General features: G+C 38.0%; 1 protein-coding gene across 2 annotated transcripts in view; it reads right to left on the reverse strand.

Annotated features, from left to right (window-relative positions):
• LOC149198129 (uncharacterized) overlaps positions 1-18021 on the reverse strand; it is a 38700-nt gene extending 20679 nt beyond the window's left edge. The window contains exons 1-2 of one of the 2 annotated variants that reach the window (XM_089406111.1): positions 17864-18021; positions 17477-17723 (exon numbers count right to left, since the gene is read on the reverse strand). In XM_089406111.1, coding sequence (XP_089262237.1) covers positions 17477-17654 — 178 coding nt within the window. In that variant the 5' untranslated portion in view covers positions 17655-17723; positions 17864-18021. Of the gene's footprint in view, positions 1-17476 lie in introns of both variants that reach the window. The other variant, XM_089406110.1, reaches the window with a different exon arrangement.
• Between the last annotated feature and the right edge of the window lie 4409 nt (positions 18022-22430).

The raw sequence follows: 22430 nt of genomic DNA on the forward strand, positions 1-22430 counted from the left end.
CATGACATCCTTTGGGAAAGTTGCTCCTTCAACTCTGCTTGACAATATGCTCAGTCAGAACTTGAAGCTCTTCTTGTCATCTAGGACAATCCTGGATGTCCTAACAATCTGTACAATTTCTTCCTTTCGAACACCAATCACTCTGCTGAGTTTATGCTTGAGCCCTTAGGTCATACAAGAACCTATCCATCGAAGACTGGAGCAAAAAATATCCTTGTACTCCCTCTTACTGGGAGAACCTTCTTGCCACAAACTTTGCTTCGTTCTTCCCAATGTTTCCATCTATTGCAGAATCATTCCCTTGGCAGCCTTCACAATGTACCTACAAACCTCATTCAGGAGGCCATGGAAGAAACAATTATAACCAAGCAAAAAAATAAAAGGACAAGAGGCTCACCAAGGAAAAATAATAATCAAGGGAGAAAATATATGAAGTACTTATCTTTTGATAAAGAAAGAAATTGCTTAGTGTTGTAGGGAATTGTCAACTCCCTCTTGATCCTTTCCTCCTTAAAGAAGTCCATATGCAATCTCATCAGGCTCAGATTCCTTTGTTTCTTCATCCAACTACATATGCATTTAGTACTACAAGTTTTTCCTCCCACAAACCCTAGGGCTTTTAACTCTTGTACCAAGTTGTCCTTTGCCTCCAATTCTCACACAGAGGTCAACTCCTTTTGATCATTGTCAACTTGTTGCCCACCTGGCAGACTCCTTGATCAGCTTCGTAGGTTTGAGCTTATCCCTTTCATCCCACACACTCTTAGTTGTAACAATTACCCAATCCTAATACGACTCAACCAACCCTCCTTAGCAGGCCTTACCTTGATGTCAGCTCCTTCCTTTGGCTATCAGCCTTCCCTTATAGCCCTCAATATGCTTCCTCCTTTACAGCAAGACACTTCTCCACTTCAACCTGCTTGACCTAGGTCCCTATGGCCCTAACCCGACCTCCTAGGTGGTACAACAGCCCCTTTTTTGCCTCTTGTTCAACTCGACCCCCTTTATACAGACATAAGGACACTCGATATGTTCATATTATCCTCGATCAGCATGTTCTTCAACTATGAGGTCCTCAGCCTATACGTTCATTCTTTGGCCCTACTCCTAGGGCAAGGTGAGCCTCTGACCAACCTCAATAAGCTCTGTGGTCAACCTGTTCTTCAACTCTAAGGTCCTCAGCCTATACGTCCATACTTCAGCCTCGCTCCTAGGGCAAGGTCAGCCTGCAACTAGCCTCAATAAGCTCTGCGATCAACCCTCTTTTGCATGAGCAGGCCCTTGGTCAAATCTCTCCTTGACTATGGCCAACACTTATATATCTTCGCCCTCCTTCATGAGGTATCGGACCTCTTCCAGCGAACACAACCCACCTTTCATTTGACAGACAGACCTCGACTCTCTCTATTGTACAAGATAAACCCTCCACGATAGCCTTAACCAAACTTTACATCGAGAACAAAACCTCGATCCTCTCTGTTATTGGTCAAATCCTCCTCTCGACCTTTCTAGAACTAGTCTCATGCACAAACCTCTTCTTACTTGGCTTCTTCTAAGCAGTTTCAGTTATCTCGTAGGGCTTCTTGATCCCCTAGGTCACATAGAGCAAACCTTATCCTCCAAGCAAACTTTGTTGGCCTCTTAACTAGGACATGGTGCTACAGCAGCGCTAGCACACAACTCGACCCAACCCTTTGGGCCCGCAATTACTTAGCTGGGCCTGCAGTTTCTTAGCTAGGCCTGCAGCCTTCTCTAGCACAGTCTTAAGGCCTTGGTCTAGATTTGTGGCCCTCTTTTGTTGTCCAAAACTCGGCTCCCTTGATCAAACCTTCGTCTACCTCAAATCTGCTATACCATCACTCAAACTAGGTCTCGGTCTACCGGATCTAGCCACCTTCCTTGCTAGATTTCGGCTAGGGCAAACCAACCCTTCTCTTCCATAGATCAATATTCACAAAACTTCTGATTCAACCTTCCTCTATTAGATAGACTCGCAAATTAGTAACAAAATTTGGCCATAATAGATTCGTCCTCCTCTAGGTTGTGGCTTTCCTTCTAGGACTAACCTTCAATAGTTTCTCCTTTAACAAGGCTCTAATACCATGTTGAATTTTCTACAATATGCACAGTAGAAACCAATCTTCTGATCTGTTAATTACTACCTAATGATGTTCAACAATTTATCTTTATGTCATTGGTATTATTTAGCGATTATACACAGAAAATCTCAACAGTAATGCAGCGAAAATAGTAAGATCATAAAGAGATGACCATTCACAATAAAGACAACAAATTTTCCCTAAGAAACTCAAACTTGGGAGAAAACACAACTCTTCTTCTAGGAGAAAGTATCTTTCAGCAAAGGTTTACAATTCTAAATTGTTTAGAAATCTGTGCCAAAAACCAAGTACAAACTTCAATCAATTTCTCTTCTAATTGCTCCCACGTGTGTCTTCTATAGAAGAAAGATTATCATATGAATTGGTCAAATGCAGATGTGACAATGTATATATGTGTATATATATATATGTCAAATGGGCGCATTTACCCCAAGGGACACGTCCCTTCATGAGCTGGGCAGACTTGTCCATTTTGAGCCTACATGAAACCTAATAAAAAATTGAATTTGTATTTCTATTTTCATAAATCTTCTAAGCCGACTTAGAAGACCTCTTGGCATGCGATAACACCTCCCAATGCTACACAAAAATCAACAATGGGAGCAATCTTGATGCAAAGAGGAAGACCTGTATGCTACCATTGTGAAGTATTTCATGGAGCAATTCTCAACTACCCTACCTATGACGAAGAGCTCCATGCCCTAGTGCAAATTGTGAAGAAGTGGAAACAATATATGATAGGAAAGGAGACAGTGATCCACACAGATCACTAGCCATTATAGTACATGCAAGCCCAAAGTAAGCTACAACAGACCAAGTATTACAAGTGGATGGGGTTTCTATAGCACTTTTATTTAGTGATAAAGTATAAGAAGGCAGCACAAACAAGTTAGCCAACATGGTTTCAAGGCCATCGCCATCAAAGATCACAGCTTTCAGAACTCTAATGCACATGGAACCATTCATCCATGATGCATACAGAGAGGCATATTCAAAAGACGAGTATTTCAAGGTGTTTCAGTAGTTGCAAAGCCAAAGTCATGTGGATGATGTTGATTGTATAGTTGACTACCATCTCCGAGATAGGTTACTCTACAGGCTTGATAAGTTATGTGTTACTAAAGGTGAGTAACTGCAGGTGATTAGAGAGGCTCATACCTTCAAGACTGTTGGGCACTTTGGTGTACGAAAGATAGTGGCCAACTTGCAGAGGCATGTGTATTGGCCCAAGATGTAAGAACAAGTAGCTAGGTTCATAAGAGGATGCATGGTTTATTGAACCAACAAGCCTAGTAACAGGAAACAGGGTCTATATCATCCCTTACCTATACCCACTAATCCTTGGGAAAGCATTTCCATGGACTTTGTGAAAGGTTTACAAACAATCAAGAAGGGACATGACTACTTGTTCGTGGTAGTTGACAAGTTCAACAAGATGTGTGTTCTAATGTCCTGTAAAAAGACCATTGCCAAGAAGAAACAATGATTTTGTTCTTTGGGCAAGTCTAGGTACACTTTGGGATGCCAAGGAGCGTCATTTTAGAAAAGGACACAAGATTTCTCAGTGTTTTGGACTACATTGTGGGAGAAGATGGACACGAAGTTGAAGAAGTCTAAGGCATTCCATCCACAGACAAACGGGCAGACAGAAGTAGTCAACAGGACTTTGGTGCAACTTTTGAGGGGTTACAATCAGAAGCATCTGAAGACCAAAAATGAAATCTAGTATATATACAACACTCTTATAGCGGAGCAATCCACACTTCTACTGGTAAGTCCAAATTTGAAACTTGTTTTGGATATTTTCCACCACCACTTTGGATATTGCTATGGTCAACAAGGAGGAGTGAGGGAGGACTTTATACGAGATGCCTTAAGGGCAGAAAAATTTGTTGACAAGATCAAGCAGATCCATCTACAGGTACAAGAGACACTACAGAAATAGCAAGAAAAATACAAGGCTAAGCATGATAAGCACAAAACACAGAAGTGCTTCAAAGTGGGAGACAAAGTATGGTCACAGTTGAACAAGGAGAGGCTATAGGGTCCTAGTAAGAAAATCAAGGCTCTATGAGATGTTCCCTTTGAGATATTGGAAAAGATGGGAGATAACACTTATAAACTCATTCTACCTCCATACATGCGGAGTATAGGGAATCTAAAACTCTATGAGCCTTCCATGCTAGATCAAGAAGAGGAATAGATCCTACCTTCAATAAAGGATTAGGCACCATATGCTCATGCAGAGTTGGCAGAAAATACAATTTTGCAGAAGAGGTCCAGAGCTACAAGACAGGGGTAGCATGACCTTTGGCAGATTCAGTTGAAAAGAAAGCTTCCATGAAAGGGTAAATGGTACACCCGAGAGAAGGTGGAGGAAAAATTCCCTCACCTCATTCAATAGAAGCTTTTGGGGACCAAAAGATTCCCAAAATGGGGAGGTGCGATCCGAATTAGATCATTATATTATTTTTTGTCCATCTTGATGCTTTTAGAGTGGAAAAAAAGAGGAATCAACTCACAAGACCATTTTTACCAACATGACTCTATTTGGCAAATTGGGGGTTGAAACCTTCCAAAAGTATTTTAAGAAATTAAACAGTGTTTTTTGGGGATAAAACTTCATTGCTTAAACATCGCACCTTTTTGTGCAATTCTACACATAGAAACCTTTCCAACGATGCAAGAATTGCTAATCAAAGTCTATATGCAAAATCTATGTCACTCGAAAGTTGACCTTGTTTTGACCACCATAATTCGAGAGGATGCCACATCAACCCCATTATTCATGGAAAAGGGGCTAGCCACATGATCATCATGAAGAAGATTCTACAAAAGTCCATATTGTAATTCTAGTTAAGAGTTGAAGGAGTCAAATTTAACCACTAGTAGGCTATCAGGCTGTTATAACCGGGCCACTAGAAAGAAAATGTTGAAAATTAGCGAGAAAAGTGATTCCTTGATTTGCGCCTTAATTCAAGGAATCAAAGTCAAGTTCCTTTTTGTGCATAGTCGAGTTCCTAAAATTTAGGAGTTTCCCTAAAAATTAGGAGTGCATGGGGTAGTTAACTGATGTGTTGAAGTTGAAGGTCGAGTTTTGATATTCTAGTGTGAGTTAAATTGGGAACTGAAAGGTCAACAAGGAAGAGTGGGGGAGGATCTTACAGGAGATGTCTTAAGGGCAGAAAAATTTGTTGACAAGATCAAGCAGATCCATCTACCGGTACAAGAGACATTGCAGAAATATCAAGAAAAATACAAGGCTAAGCATGATAAGCACAAAACAAAGAAGTGCTTCAAGGTGGGAGACAGAGTATGGTCACAGTTGAACAAGGAGAGGCTATGGGGTCCTACTAAGAAAATCAAGGCTCTGTGAGATGTTCCCTTTGAGGTACTGGAAAAGGTGGGAGATAACACCTATAAACTCATTATACCTCCATACATGCGGAGTATAGAGAATCTAAAACTCTATGAGCCTTCCATGCTAGATCAAGAAGAGGAACAGATCCTACCTTCTATAAAGGATTAGGCATCATATGCTCATTCATAGTTGACAAAAAATACAGTTTTGCAGAAGAGGTCCAGAACTACAAGACAGGGGCAGCATGACCTTTGGCAGATTGGGTTGAAAAGAAAGCTTCTATGCAAGGGTAAATGGTACACCCAGGAGAAGATGGAGGAAAAATTCCCTCGCCTCATTCAATAGAAGCTTTTGGGGACCAAAAGCTTCCCAAAATGGGGAGGTGCGATCCGAATTAGATCATTATATTATTTTTCGTTCATCTTGATGCTTTCAGAGTGGAAAAAGAGAGGAATCAGCTCACATGACCATTTTTGACCATTTTTGCCAATGTGACTCTATTTGGCAAATTGGGGGTTGAAACCTTCCGTAAAGCATCAAACAATGCTTTTTGGGGATAAAACTTCATTGCTTAAGCATCGCACCTTTTTGTGCTATTCCACACATAGAGACCTTTCTAACGACGCAAGAATCGCTAATCAAAGTCTATGTGCAAAAGGTATGCCACTCGAAAGTTGACCTTATTTTGACCACCATAATTCGAGAGGATGCCACATCAACCCCCATTATTCATGGAAAAGGGGCTAGCCACATGATCATCATGAAGAAGACTCTATAAAAGTCCATATTGTAATTCTAGTTAAGAGTTGAAGGAGTCAAATTTAACCACTAGTAAGCTATCAGGCTGTTATAATCGGGCCACTAGGAAGAAAATGTTGAAATTAGCGAGAAAAGTGATTCCTTGATTTGTGCCTTAATTCAAGGAGTCAAAGTCGAGTTCCTTTTTGTGCATGGTCGAGTTCCTAAAATTTAGGAGCTTCCCTAAAAATTAGGAGTGCATGGGGCAGTTAACTGATGTGAAGTTGAAGATCGAGTTTTGATCTTCTAGTGTGAGTTAAATTGGGAACTAAAAGCTTAAGTGGAGTCAGACTCCTAGATTTTAAGAGGATCCAGTTAACTAGTTTTGTTGACTTTTGTTAACTAGAAAAGCTCCAGTTCAATTCCTTAATTACAAAACTCACTAATTTTAACCATTCAAATTGTCTTTAAAAGAAGGAACGAAGGCACAAGTTTGATCATTGTTTTGGTGAGCACAAGTTGGTGAGACCAAGCAATAGGAAGCACAAGTTTGTGCATGGAGCTTGTGAGAGAAAGAATGTGAAAGAGACGCATGTACACGGTTGGTAGAGAGCAGCAGAGATCATGTTAAAATTGGCAACTAGGGCCAAATTCCACTTTGGACAGCTCCTCTGGGGAAGATAATTATGGCATTGAATTCCTCTTTTCAAGAGGACCAAAATCGACCTAAAGATCATCATATTTGGATAAGGAAAAGTGGGTTTTTGAATTTATGTTTTCTCACATGTGAATTATCAAGGTCAACCTCACCTATATGTCAGCTCACCTAGTCCAATGGTCACATCTCTTGACCCCCACCAAATGATATATGTAGAGGTGCTTTCTTCCTCATTTCACACACATCAACTTGCTTGAATATGTGTCTGAGGCAGCCGAGGTCTTGATGGAGGTCTATGAATAGTTTGGGTTAGGGCTGAAATTCTCCATGATGGACAGCCGCAGGTCTGGACAGATTTGTTCGGGCAATCTTTACTTGCTAGTTCAAGTTCAGTAGCTAAAAAGGAAGTCGAAGTTGTATGGAGAAAGCGTGAGAATAATTTTGGACTCATTTCAAGTCCAAGTCTGAAGCAGAGATTGTCGTTTTGCATAAGGGTTGATCTTACAGCGTTTTGGGCATAGTCCTTGGGGCTTATATCTCATTGCACACACATCAACTTGCTTGAATATGTGTCTGAGGCAGTCGAGGTCTTGATGGAGGTCTATGAACAATTTGAGTTAGGGCCGAAATTCTCCATGATGGACAGCTGCAGGTCTGGACAGATTTGTTTGGGCAATCTTTACTTGCTAGTTCAAGTTCAGTAGCAGCAAGGGAAGCCTAAGTTGTATGGAGAAAGCCTGGGAATAATTCTGGACTCATTTCAGGAAGTCTAAAGCAGAGATTGTCGTTTTGCATAAGGGTTGAATCTTACAGTGTTTTGGGCATAGTCCTTGGGACTTATATCTACTTGATGCAAGCCACACTTATCCAAGTTACCTCCAGCTGGGCCACAGGCCTTGAGATCTCTATTCTGGAGGCCAAGCATCTACAGAAGGGAGCCCTCAGTCTGCTATGCTAGATCAGCCAGCTATATGGAACCTTAAAAGAAGGATAAAAGGCATCAAATTGTTGGAAGATCTGTTTGAAGGACAGTCGTTGTTCATAGAAGGTCTGACGAGTATGGATAGGGTGTTGTAGCTAACTGTGCTTGTGCCCTAACTTGTATTCAGAATTGCAGTACAGAAATCTCCAGCCCTTGGTGCCAGTATTACAGTTTCATTGAGTCATCTTCATGTTTAAGGGCTTTGATGTCAGATCTTCTCTTTGGCAAGTCAGTATTGACTTTAAATCATTATACTCTATCTCTCTCTCTCTGCTGAACATTTGATGATTAATAATAACAAGATTAGATCAAGGGTTTTCCCCATGTTGGGGTTTTTTCCCTGGCTTGAGCCATATTCTTGTGTTCTTTTGACTTGGCCTGTCTTCAGCATTTATCACTTATGTTCTTTCATTAGTTACTGTGTGATTGCTAATGGATTAATGGGCAAATGGATGTATAGAGTAACTCACCTAAGCAAAGAACATGTTAATCTTAAAAAATTAACAGATCAGCAGCCTTGCAAGAGTTTCAAGCGTAGAACAAGCAAGGAAGATAAGAGTGTCTTTCATATTGAAACAATAGTATTTTGTAAGAGAACAATTCCTTGGTTTTTTTTATCAATAAAATTCTCATCAAGAAGAGGGTTTTCCCAATTGGGTTCCCTAGTTAAAAAATTGCCTTGAATTGTGTGATCGTGTTTTACTACTGTTCCTAATTCCACTGCAAAATGAGTACAGAAATTCTATGTTTGTAAGAAAAGAAAGTGTTTTTCAGATTGTTCTTATCAGCAGATCAGAATTTCATGGAAATTCTACAGAAAAGGGAGTTCAATTCTATTGGAGTGCATTTTGTTCCATAGATGAGTAAAGTAGTCGAGAGTGGATAGGGAGAGAGATAACAGAGAAGATTTGTGCATTGTAGCAACCCACGGACCACAAGCCTTACTTCATTATACTTGCATCCATTTTCCATTCAGAGAAAGAGACCATAACAGTCTCACCTTCCAATTAAGTTTTCTCCCAAAAGGGTTTCCCAGCGTATATCATGTGTTAATTTGTGATCCATGAGTTTTATTTCGTTGTTCTCTAGTTTTTGCATAACTAGCACAGCCATTTAAATTAAATGGCTAATAAACGTTGATAGGCATCAATTCAATAAGCATCAAAGCACTTACATCGTGATATGTCTCACATTGCTAAAAATAAAAATAAAAAATCATAAAAGCTAATTAAATTATAACTTATTTTAAAATATTATTATCATTATTAATTACAAAAAGAGTAAATATATAAGTTAAACATATATACATTTAAAAATACATGGAACAAGATTCTTAACCATGGCGATTTACACCAACTTTACCATGGAGATTCTTAATCTATAATAGGCTTTGTTACAATACCATGGCTTATCAATAACACATACCCAAAAAACCATAACCCACTTCATATAACACTTGTTCATATGGCATTTTTTCAATTAATCAATTTAATTAAAAAGAAAAAAGAGCATAACTACTTTGGAGATAAATCTCAACCTTTGATTTACGTATGCTACTATAAATACTGTAAAATATTCTATGGAGGTTAAATCTGTACCATCCACCTAATAATTATTGATAATTAAAATTCTAGAAGTCCTATTCCAAAATAGACATGTCTACCGACATAATTATAATTTCCACGCATGTGAAATAAACAGTAATTAACAGATCTAACAATCTAAGGAGAAATAAACTCTCATAGCATATATTTCGAATTTTAAGCTTAATTTTATCAGATCTGTTGTGACAAAATGTCCAATGGAATATTAAGATCCGTTTACAAATCATTAATTGCCACCTTGTTCATTCTTTTCTAGCCATAAAGAAGTCTTCTTTGCTAATTATATGGTTGCAAATTTGATTTGAAATAACCAGTCATAGATTCATAGACATAATGTCCAAATGATTTTGTGTCAAATTCATTTCCATTTGATGTCTATTGGCATGGAATACATGGTGTTCTAATGTTAAAAATATCGTTGTCATTGATGTCTTAAACAAGGGGAGACTATAGATGTCCAAGATAAATATTGCAAAATGAAGATTGTTGGAAATATTGTTTCTAGACTTTCAATGCCCAATTTGGATACACCCTATATTTGAAGGCCATTTTACTCTAAAGATCCAAGCTCAAATGGGAGAATAGGATATACGGTTGAAAAGCTTACTCCGAGACCTTTCCAATGACATATGACACTGTCTCTAGCTCCATAGGAATGAGGAGATATGAAAGATTTTGTCAGGTGGGCCCAACCAAAAAGTACAGGTTAGCTTAGCCAGTTTTACAAGTCAACCCCATAAGTGAACATAGAAACACTATAAACCAAGGATAAATGAACGCATTTGAAAAGTATCCAAGCAAGAAGAGATCTGAGGTATGCAAGAGAAGTTAGAGAACACTCTTTAGGTTTTAAAGGTGGAGCAAAAATGTGTTTTAAGGAGTGAATGAGTCATCTTGGATTTTTCACTATAGCTTTTCTTCTAGGATGTTTCATACCGTGAAATTTTGAGGAGCCGGAGGCGAGATCTTTGTGCACATGTGGTAAAAATTTCAGGTATTGGTTTGTTATACTTTCTTCGATTTACCATATGAAACTTAGGGTTTCTTAATAGTCCTAAAGTTAGTTTCAAACAAGTTAATTTGGCATCTTCATTATCATTTATTTTCTAAGATGTTTTAGACTGTGAAATTTTCAAAGACCTATGGACACATATAGCAATACGTTAGCGAAAAAAATTTAGACTTTGGTTCGCTATAATTGCGGAGATATGCCTTGTGGAAGTTAGGGTTTTTGAATAAATCTGACATCAGTGTCAAACGAGTTAGTTTAGCATTTTCATATAACTTATTTTTTAGGATGTTTTAGACTGTAAAATTTTCAAAGACCTATAGAGACATATAACAGAACCTCAAGTAAAAATTTCAAACATTGGTTCGTTATACTTTTGGAGATACACCTTATGCAAGTTAGGGTTTTTAAATGATCCCAAAACTAGTCTCAAATGGATCAACTTGGAGTTTTTGTTGTAACTTCTTTTCTGAGACTTTTCAAATTGTGAAATTTTTAGAGATCCGAGGAGACATACAAAAGTGCCTCAAGTAAAAAAGTTATAATTATATTTGTAAAATTGGACATGTGGCATGTTGTACAAATTTGTTCTTGGGAAGAGGCCAAAAACAACAAGTTTTGGGAGAAGCAGACCTGGTGAAAGCAGCAGCAACAAGTAGACCTGGTGAAAGCAAAAGCAACAAGCAAGCTTGGAAAAGACAAAAGTAGCCAGTAGACCTGGAAAAGACAAAGGTAGCAAGTAGACTCGATGAAGTAGGTTGGTGCCTACAAATATTTATAGCAAGTGTAGATTGGTGTCTCCAGCAAGTTGGTGCTTACAAATATTTGCAGCAATGGGGATTGGTGTCTCCAGTAGGTTGGTGCCTACAAATATTTGCATCAATGGGGAATGGTGTCTCTAGTAGGTTGGTGCCTCCAAATATTTGTAACAGTAGGTTGATGCCTACAAATAATTATAACACGAACATTTATGATTTTCCCCTGAAAGAGTTTCCACGTAAATTTTGTATTCCATGTTCTGCAATTGATAGATCTCATATGTGATTTTTTTTATGGTTCATGAAAGTTTGAATAGGTAAAAATTGTCTTATATGGATTCACATAACCCCCCCCCCAACAACTTTAGTAAATGTGTGCGCTCAACATCTAAATCATAAGCAATATAACATTGATTTTTATTTTGGCCTTGTAATTTTTTAATGAAATCAAATCAACTATTATATAATCAGTTATGTTCTTTGAGCTTAATTGATTAATCTTGTTGAAAGGTTGGGCTTGATAAAGAACATCTAAAATGACGATGACTCCATTAATGTTTAGGGTTTATCTCCTTTGATTAACAAGGTTGGAAGATTCTCTATGCAATTGTGTGAAGACGATGTTTGTGATTCGGTGGATGATAAGATTTCACAAATGAGATTCCTTATGATATGCTAGGATCATCGCTTAGTTTTTTTCTATAGATTTTGTCTTTGATTAGTTCATTCATCGAGGAATGCAATGATTATAATTACATTAATGATAAAACATCCTTGCAAAATCTGTCTTGGTTTTGATATATTGGTTGTTAAATTTTCAATATAAGCACCTTTTTTATTTTCAATGTTAATTGGATCTGTAATGATTCCTTTCCCCATGGTTTGGACTTTTATATCTAACAAATTTTGTAATTCAATTGGATCAATCATTGTTCCTTTATTGATTAATGCTTAAGTCGCTCTAACTTCCCTATTAAAACTTCCCATTTGTGTTAGTCAGCTTTGATTATGATTCCATAGGCGAGAAATTTCTTCACCATTTCCTTATGAGTTTTTGTTGAGTTTCTTTTTGAAATCTTGATTCTCCTGCTGCAATTTTTTATTGTATTACTTCTCATCTTTTAACTTCTGATTTGTGAAAGAAATCTTTGATTAAGATTCCTTGGTCGAGAATTTACTTCATCTTTATCTAATAAGTTCTTGAGCTTCTTCCCAAGGTCTCGATTCTCCAATTGTATTTTGTAGTCACATTGGATTGTGACACCATGTTTTCTTCAATTCTCATAGTTGTTTCTTAAAATTATGTCTCATTAGCTTGATTGTCCAATTTACATTATAGGGTATGCACTTCATATTGAATGTTTCCTTTCATATCTTCAAAATCTTCAATTTTTCCTTCTTGTAATTGACCACTTGTGTTAAATGATTGAGTCCCGGTGTTAATAAAATCGCAAAAAAATTGCGTAGTAAATATATTTACCCTTAGGCTACTTTATCGCAAATAAAAATTCACGATTTTTGCCGAGGTGAGAAATTGCAATGACATTCGGAAAATCATGGTAAAATAGCTAGACATGTGGAAAAATTGTTGGGACGTGAATAAAAGCGCTTTAAGTCATAATTTTTGGGTTTTTTCCAACTCATTTTGCAAACAGAAAGAAGTGTTTCAAGAGCAAAGAAAGAGGAGATTGATTTTGCTTGAGCCAAGGAGGAGGACACAATTTTCCTTTGCCATCACTGTGTTTTTTGGAATGAGGATTGATTTCCCTCAACCATGGACACATTTGCAGGCATGAGCATCAATTTCTACCATTTTTGTTTTATTTTTTCTTAAGATTTTTCACGGGGTTTCATTTACCCATTAGTTTTCTTTCAGTTTACTAAGGAGAGAGTGTGTTTTGTTTGCCATCATCAATTTATTGAAAAGTGGGGAGGGTATCCCAAATTCCCACAACTAATGATGTATTTGAAAGTGTCCACCTCTTTTTTTATTCAAAAACAATTTTTTGATAGATTTTGCATGTCTATCAGTTTTCCCTCCTTTTCCATAGATTTTTATTGGACTATAGGAGATTTACCATTTATGTATCATTTAGATGTATGTTTGAACCTAGACTTATTTGGTCAGACAAATAAGAACAAAGATAAAGAACCCAGCAAAGGTAATGGAAAGAATGAGGAGTTAGCCTCACCACTAGGAAATATGGACTTTAGTAAAATCAAATACTTCATTTGTCATAAGCACAATCATTATGCATCACGGTCTCCAGGTAATAAGAAAGGTAAGGGGAAGAAGCAACTTCTATAGAAACTCAAATAAACAATTTTACTATCAAGTTCATGAAGGATATCTCAATGGTATCTTTCCTTTCTACTAGCACAATTCCTAGGAATGCATGGCATGTGGATGGTGGGGCATCTCATCATATGACATCAGACCAGCTAATTATCTTCAAGTCTAACGAAGCCACACTCGGGTGTACAAGTTGAGCTTGGGGATGATACCAAATACCTAGTGATAAGAGTTGGTATTATTCCTTTCCAATTCAAGTAAAATAACTCGTTAGATTTGGACGATGTCTTGTTTTCTTTTGTTGGAGAATGCAGTAGGAAAGCTATTAATTCAATTTCTCCTTAACCTTAATAATTGCTTGTGAACTTTATTTATCTTCTTGTATTTATTTATTAGATCTTTTTCATCAAACAATTATCAAGTGCAAAAACAATAAAGACAATGGACACAAGTATTAGGCTCCAAGCCAGGGCAAAACCCCTCCAAGGGGAAAAACCAAAAAATCTCCTCTTCTTATAGAATCTACTTCAAATGAGAAAACCAAGACCCAAAACCCTAGACCAAGTCCCCCTCCAAGCACCAAGTCAACCCTCCAAGAAGCACTTTCAATCAGGTCAACGATCAACCAAGACAATAAGAGTCAATCATCTTTCAACCAGCTTCCAACTTCAACTTTGGCCCCCAACTTCGACCTGCAACTTTGCCCCTGCCATTGTTGCAAAAACCCTAGCTTCATCGCACGTGTGAGAGAAAATAGCCCAAAAGCATATTTTCCTTCTTCTCCTTGGCTTCCTCTTGCTTCCTTGACTTTCGCTCTAATTTTCTTGATGTTTCCAGCTTCTAATTGGTGTCCAAATGAGGTTGAATCTGCTTTTATTTATAAGATTTTCATGAGGTCAAATGCCCTTCTTTAGGCCGACTTGTCTCTTCTAGGGTCGACTTATGCTTGGAGGCTCACCGAACCTTCTAGACTCAAAATCAATATCTTTTACATGTCACAAATTGCCCAAAAGGGTCTTATCCACATGGCAAGGACTCTCTTGACTCCAGAAAAAATATTCTTTTGACATGACAAACACTAGAAGCAAGAAGAACATGCTTGACCTAAATATACATCAAAATGAAGCATGAAACCCATGCTTAAAATAATATTTTTCTTTCTTCTTTTTCTTGTAACATAAAATATACATAATGATTTGAGTACATTGACAATTATGAAGACCGAAACTAGTTAGATTTTCCAACAACTCTAGGTCTTAGAAAGAACTCACTTTCAATTTCGGATATGGAGGGAGGATAAGGACTTTGTAATTAAGTTGAAACATAAACAGGTCCTCATCAAACCAAAGGAATCTAGTCTGAATACAACACAAGTAATTGGGGTTAGAGAAGCTAATCTTTACAAGTTGCAAGGTGAAGTTGTTCTAACAACTTGCTCGAGTTGTGGCACAAGAGGATGAGGCACTAATATCATAGGGCATTGCCCATTGTGAGGGAGTTAGTCATGTTGCCACACAATCTAGTTGGGCCCTAAGGAAGGGAAACCTAAGGGACAACTACTAGACTAAGTGACAACAATGGGACAATGACCCACTGTCACTTCAATCAAGGTTCCCTTCTCTTTACGGACTTTCACCAATGGGAGAAGTCTCGGTAGGAAAGGAATCACTAGGAATGAATAGGTCAATGATTTAGAAGTGATTCCACTCAACCCATTCAACGAGAGACACAATAATGGTTCAATGCTTCAAGGAAGCTAAGGCTCTCTGAGAAAGACCTAGGGTTTGAGATAGGACCTCTCAAGAAGCCTTATGTGATGATTAGACACTTTAAAAGGCCCTTCACTCCTCCTGAGAGGCCTAATAAGGACTTAAGCTAGACCTAGGGTTTAATGAATAAGTGTGGGAAGGAATGCTTCCAAGGTGCTCACTAGGTCACTAAGGCAAGGGACGAGAAAGGGTCTCTAATTATGAGAGAGAGGGCTCCAAAAAATATGAATTAGGGGATGGCCCCTAATTTTCCATGTAAGTCATCATGTGGGTCCCCAAATGGGTTTGGAGCACATCTGTTGGTCTCATGGGTCTCCAAATGAGGGCTTCGATGATGTGTCTGCCCTCCCATGCCTCAAGGATGAGCCAAACCTCCTCTGGGCCTTGGATCAACTACCCTGATCATGCTAAGCCAATTGGGTCACGTTGGTCCAAGTGCATCATCTCGCAAATAATGTGGGCAACGAACAAGTTGTTGAAGGTGTTGAGAGTGCCCATGGCATGAAATGATGCTCAAACACATGATGGAGTCCCATGGCTCTCAACGCATCCCCTATAAATGTCAATATGATCCTCTAGTGGGCTTGGGCCCTAGTTAAGTTGCCCAACCCATGATGAAACCACCTGCCAATTACATATAAGATCTAATGTGCTTCCTCACCATCAAGTACAATAATTCATTAGTGCATCTAAGTGAACCAAGCTTGTTAATCAAGGGCACAAATGAGACTTCATAATGGGCTTCCCTTCCAAATTTGGGGCTTTGAGCATGTAATGGTGTTACCTCCCTAGGTAGGAGTGGCTAATAAACAACCTTATTAGGTGTTCCTAGCCCCTAAGGGGAAAGACAAGTCCTAGGTACGTCCTTCAAGTGATACAGGTCATGTGAATGATGATGAGGTGCATAGGGGCACGGAGGTCTCAAGGCCAAATGCCATGGGTTCAAGTGTGGTAAGGATGAGGGATATCCACATATTTAGGTGTATAGATGTAGGAAGGAGCAATCGTGGTACATGAGTTACCCCAGCTTTTGTTTTTCTACCATTCTTCATTTGCCTTTTGCCTTTTCTTGATTTTTCTTTGTTATTACTGCTTGGGGCTCAAGGAGATGAGAGCATGTTGTGTATGATATAAGCAGTTATTACCCCCTTGAGGTGGGGCAGTGCATCACCCACCAAGGGTTGGTACGTGCATGGGCTCCTTAATGATGTGGGGGCACTCATGGGGCCCTAGGAACCAGGGTGATGGCCATAATGAAGGGGTAGAACTCATGTTTGGCTTTTGCCCACGTGCTAATAGAATGTCCTAGCCATCTTTTGCATTTTTATAATATTTTGTGTTCTAAATATAATTGATTTAAGTGGTATAGGTAATAATTGAAAAGGAATACTGATTCACCCCCCTCTTAGTATTTCCAACATACCTTACAAGATTCACCACATTTCCCAAAGCATAAGGGATAAACTTACTTTTGTTATACCATGATAAGGTTGGAAGAGGGCTGACTGGGACCTTACAGCGTTGAATACAACTTCCAGAACATACGGGATAACCTTACTTTTGCTATACTTATTTGAGGTTGTATATGGATTGACTAGGACCTTACTAGGTTGACCACGCCTTTCAGGATTAAATATAGCTCCTATACTTAGATGTAAAAAGGTTAACTAGGATCTTACTGGGTTGAGTGGACCATAAGTCCTGAACTGAACAACTTGCTTGTAAGAAATTCAACCGGACATTCCATCCAATTTCAAAATTTTCAAAAAAACTGGACAATCACATACACTTGTTAAATTTTTTGCTTCATGCAAGTCACTGCCTGTCTCAGGCAACCTCCCTGTTCAAAATTGTAGCCAATTTAGTAAGTGATTTCCCTGGGTCTAAAAGGCTACCTCGAATCTCAACAAAATTTAAAAAGATTGAACTGGAATTCAGCAACCAGTACAACATTCTAAATCTGTCATTACACGAAAAAATAGGGTTTTATTTCAGATTCCAAGTTCAACCCTAAATTCGGGATTTGATTTCAGATTTTTACGGTTTCTAGGGTTTCTATATCAGATGTTTGGGGTTTCCAGGGTTTTTAATTCAGATTTATATGGATCATTCGGCTGAGTATTTGTAATGAGATCTAACCCTGATAAAAAAACAATGTGTTGAGCGAGGAAGTCGGAAGCTTACCGTGGCGCATGAGAACCAGGTGGCTTTTGGTACTCGGGACCGCAATCTTGCCAGCAGATGTCACAGATTCGACTCTGGTGCATGCCATTGTCAAATTTGCTGACCGAGATGTCCGGTGCTTGGAATTGAAAGAAGAATGCCAGGGCCATTTCGGAAAATTCGATAATAATAACTCCATAGAAGAAGATCAAGTTCAAGTTCGTGCGCGATATCGATGATCAGACGAGCCGTGTGAGGAACGTGAGGACTCCATTGTAGAAGAAGAAAAACAAGCTATTATTCCTCAAAAGTCAATGAGAAGGAAGAATTGACAACCAGAAATATTTGTACACCTGAAAGAGTCAGACATTTTAGAGGAAGTAAGATAAAAAAGATACGGAAACGCACCTCCCCGAGGCTTTGGGGGTTTGCTATTGGGTACAGCGAAATTGAAATTTGGTATTGTATTTTGAGAATAGTGAATCCAGCGACATGAGATTTGCGTAATTCTGGTGCATATTCATTGTAACTGATTTAGTATTTCAAGTTAATTTGGTGTCTATTTTCTGAAACGCTTTAATTATTTGGTGTTCGATTTGGTTTATAATTTCTGCGATGCTTCGCTTCAAAAACCTTTTTAATATAATTATTGCTCTTCACTTTTATCCATTTTTCTATTTGTTTTTAAACGTGTGCTGTGGTAACGTTCACGGTAGGATTGAGCGAGCATGTCAATATTATATTTAAAAATTTTATTAAATTAAATTAAATAATATTAAGAAATTATTATATTTCTCATTTTTAATAGAATTTTGTTAATGAATATTTTCCTATGCAATAAAAATTCATTGTAAACCATAAAATATCTTATTAAATGTATTTTTAATGTTTTAAAAAATATAGATTTACAATCTTATATTTTTAAAATTGTATTAGATTTAATTAAATGATATTAAAAAATTATTATATTTTTTATTTTTAATATAATTTTGTTAACAAATGGTTTTAAGAGTTAGTTCAACTCGTGGAGTTCTTGTTGTTAAGTATTTCGTTGATTGGGAGGTCACACAGTTAATTCCCTTAGGGATTGATCTACCCAAATTTTCTCTTGAATGGACACCCAATGTAACCACCATTAAAAAAATAATTTTATTAATAAATATTTTTCTATATTTTAAATGTGAAAATCAAATAAAAACTCACAGTAAACTATAAAATATTATATTAGATATATTTAAATTTTTATAACATTTTTTTAAAATTTATATTTATATTTATATTATATAAGTTCTTAAATGTGGAAATTTTGGAAATGTGGATATAAGTGTGGTTAATAGCCTACATTTATAGGAAAAGTCAATTTAGAAGTGGTAATATTATACAATTAAAAAAAAAAATTACCATTACAATTATTTAGATAATGGTATATTTTAAATTTTATTTCAAACAAATTGAAAGCTAATTTATGACAATTCTACATTTATTATAATAGTATTTGTTATTTGTATTAGAATAGTATTTGTTATTTATTTTATAATATATTAGATTTTACTATGTTAATATATTAAATTTTATTTTGTATATTAATTAGGTTTTAATATGTGGGTCACACGAGCAAGGGGAGAGTGAAGTGATCTTTTACTCCAATGGAAATATAGAAGTATAGTATTCATGAGCCATGGGTTCTCTCACCAAGAATCTTGTAGAGGCACATGCATTGCTTCAAGGGTTATTGATAGCAAAAAATCATCAACTTTCTTCTCTAATTGTGATTGGTGATTCAAAACTAAGCATCCAATATATCGTTGTTAATACTCTCCCCCGAGAAAACAGGTTTAAGAATTTAAGTATGGGGGATTTACGCAGTGCATTGTATTTTCACTTAGCACTCATTGCATCGGGTGATGCTCACAGGGGTGAAGAAGTGGGATTGAAACTAGTGAAATGTGGAGAACAAATCACATAGCATCAATCATCACTTCCGGGGCTTGCACCCGGTAACCAGGACTTCCCAGGAGGTCACCCATCCCAGAACTCCTCTGGCTCAAGCGCGCTTAACTGTGGAGTTTTCCCCACAATCAAGCCCACTTAGCTTGCTACCCCATTTGCAAAACCTTAGCAAGTATTGTGCCTCATGAACCATTCAAGTAGAGATCCCTTGACTCTTTTTGAATTTAAGTATGGGGGATTTACGCAGTGCATTGTATTAGATATCATTTTTTGGGATTCAACTGCGTTAAGTAAGTCATTCAAACGTATGACCATTTCCATGAGAGGTAGTCGTAACTGACTAATTTCTCATGATTTTTGAATAGTTCACTTAGCACTCATTGCATCGGGTGATGCTCACAGGGGTGAAGAAGTGGGATTGAAACTAGTGAAATGTGGAGAACGAATCACATAGCATCAATCATCACTTCCGGGGCTTGCACCCGGTAACCAGGACTTCCCAGGAGGTCACCCATCCCAGAACTCCTCTGGCTCAAGCGCGCTTAACTGTGGAGTTTTCCCCACAATCAAGCCCACTTAGCTTGCTACCCCATTTGCAAAACCTTAGCAAGTATTGTGCCTCATGAACCATTCAAGTAGAGATCCCTTGACTCTTTTTGAATTTAAGTATGGGGGATTTACGCAGTGCATTGTATTAGATATCATTTTTTGGGATTCAACTGCATTAAGTAAGTCATTCAAACGTATGACCATTTCCATGAGAGGTAGTCGTAACTGACTAATTTCTCATGATTTTTGAATAGTTCACTTAGCACTCATTGCATCGGGTGATGCTCACAGGGGTGAAGAAGTGGGATTGAAACTAGTGAAATGTGGAGAACGAATCACATAGCATCAATCATCACTTCCGGGGCTTGCACCCGGTAACCAGGACTTCCCAGGAGGTCACCCATCCCAGAACTCCTCTGGCTCAAGCGCGCTTAACTGTGGAGTTTTCCCCACAATCAAGCCCACTTAGCTTGCTACCCCATTTGCAAAACCTTAGCAAGTATTGTGCCTCATGAACCATTCAAGTAGAGATCCTCATGAACAAGAATGTTGTTAAGAAGATCAAAGACCCCATCCCATTTTTTCTCTTCACTAAATTTTTCATGTGCTAAGGATTAACAACCAAGAAGTTGATATCATGGTTAAAAAAGGGTTCCAATTGAAGATAGGAGAAATCAATGTTAATGGGCAAGTTATGTTGTGCACTCCACCTTGATTAAATGTTTATGAACCAAGGTAAACAAGGGTCCCTAGAGGACCATAAGTCTTTTCAAAGCATTGCAAACGTAGCACTAGTTCATGGCATGATTTATGCAAGGGAAAAGTTAATAGTTTAGAGAAAGCAAGGGTTAATTCACACCTTCGTCATCCTTATGAGTACAATGATCCACAATTATAATGGAATCATGCAAGAGGATGAGATCTTATGGCAACATTTTTGTAGAATTCCTTGTTACGATGGAATTGATCTACAGAGAGCATAATGGAAAATTTTCAAAGCAAGTCATCGGAAGTGGAAGGACAGTCAGCAACCATTTCTTCCCCTATCAATCTCCTTCCCCCTGGTGTAACCACCTCCCACCCCCTTCTGCCATCTCGAGTTGTGGGAGGACTACCTATTTGACCCAATCTCTAAGGTATGTTATGAAGATGGGGTTACAACAACCTATTTTCTGGAATTCTTTGAATATTAAAACTAATGCCACCTTTACATTCACTTCATCGAGAGCTTTCCAACGATATAAATTTTACGTCGATCCAATTCCTGAATAAAAATTTATGCATGTTAGAAGTTTGGCCCATTAAAAGGGGACATGCCATCACTAGAACACCATGTGGCCTTCGCCTAGCCCATGTGGCACTTCCACGCCATGTAGGAATTTACAGGGTAAGTTCCTCAGATAGAACACCAAAGGAGACCGCTCACAAACAAATCACAGATCAATACATCGGTATTCTTGATGTGGTTAAAACCCTCAAAGAGGGAAACAGTCCACGACCTAAGCCAACGTGGCCACTTCAGGCAATTTATTAATAAAAGAATGAAAATTTACATAAGCTTCTCTCATGAACGGTCACCCTACAAATGACCCTCCATGCTCTTTAAATAGAGATCATGGACCAATCGGGTGTTAAACCACGAATCAAGTGTCAGTAATACCGAGGAGAGAATGAACCGTCGGATCACTTCATGTCTAGAACATATCATGACCGTCGGATTGTAAGTTACAAATGTACATAGTAAAGAAACACACTTTACCTAACTCTACACTAGACCAAGTTATACTTAACTATTTCCTATGTGTCGTAATATCCTAACATCCCCCCTTAAGAACAACTTGGGATAGGATTGAAGGATGTACAAATATGACACAATAGGAAACGGAAGGAGGCATTAGAGCCTATCCCCCCTTAGTAACAACTTCCTGAACTCCAACCATAAATCGAAGTTTAGTAAACTTCACCTGTGTGAGAGCCTTTGTAAAGATGTCTGCAACTTGACCATCCGTTGAACAATATTGCACTTCAAGAACATGGTCATAATGAGCTTTCTGATGAAGTGCATGTGTAATTCAATGTGTTTGATGTGCTGATGTTGGACTAGATCTTTGCATAGTTGAATGGCACTTTGATTATCACACCAAAGTGTAGTCAGATGCTACCGCTGAAAGCCAAACTCTGACAGGATCTCACGTAGCCACAGGGCTTCTATACTAGCTTCTACGGCGCCACGATACTCTGCTTTTGCTAAAGAAAGAGAAATGGCACTTTGTTTCTTGCAAGCCCATGTAATATGTCCAGAACCAAGAGTGAAGATATAAACTGCAGTAGAATTCTAATCATCAGGGTCACCAGCCCAATCGAAATTAGTGAAACCAACCAATAGAGGAGATGCTTCTGCATTGTAATCAATCCCAAACTAAATTGTACCTCGAACATAACGAGGTATTCTTTTAGCTACTTTCCAATGACTTTC

Source organism: Pinus tabuliformis, chromosome 2_2, assembly GCF_031772625.1.
Source record: "Pinus tabuliformis cultivar Carrire ecotype Pingquan chromosome 2_2, CPIR1, whole genome shotgun sequence".
Taxonomy (NCBI): domain Eukaryota; kingdom Viridiplantae; phylum Streptophyta; class Pinopsida; order Pinales; family Pinaceae; genus Pinus; species Pinus tabuliformis.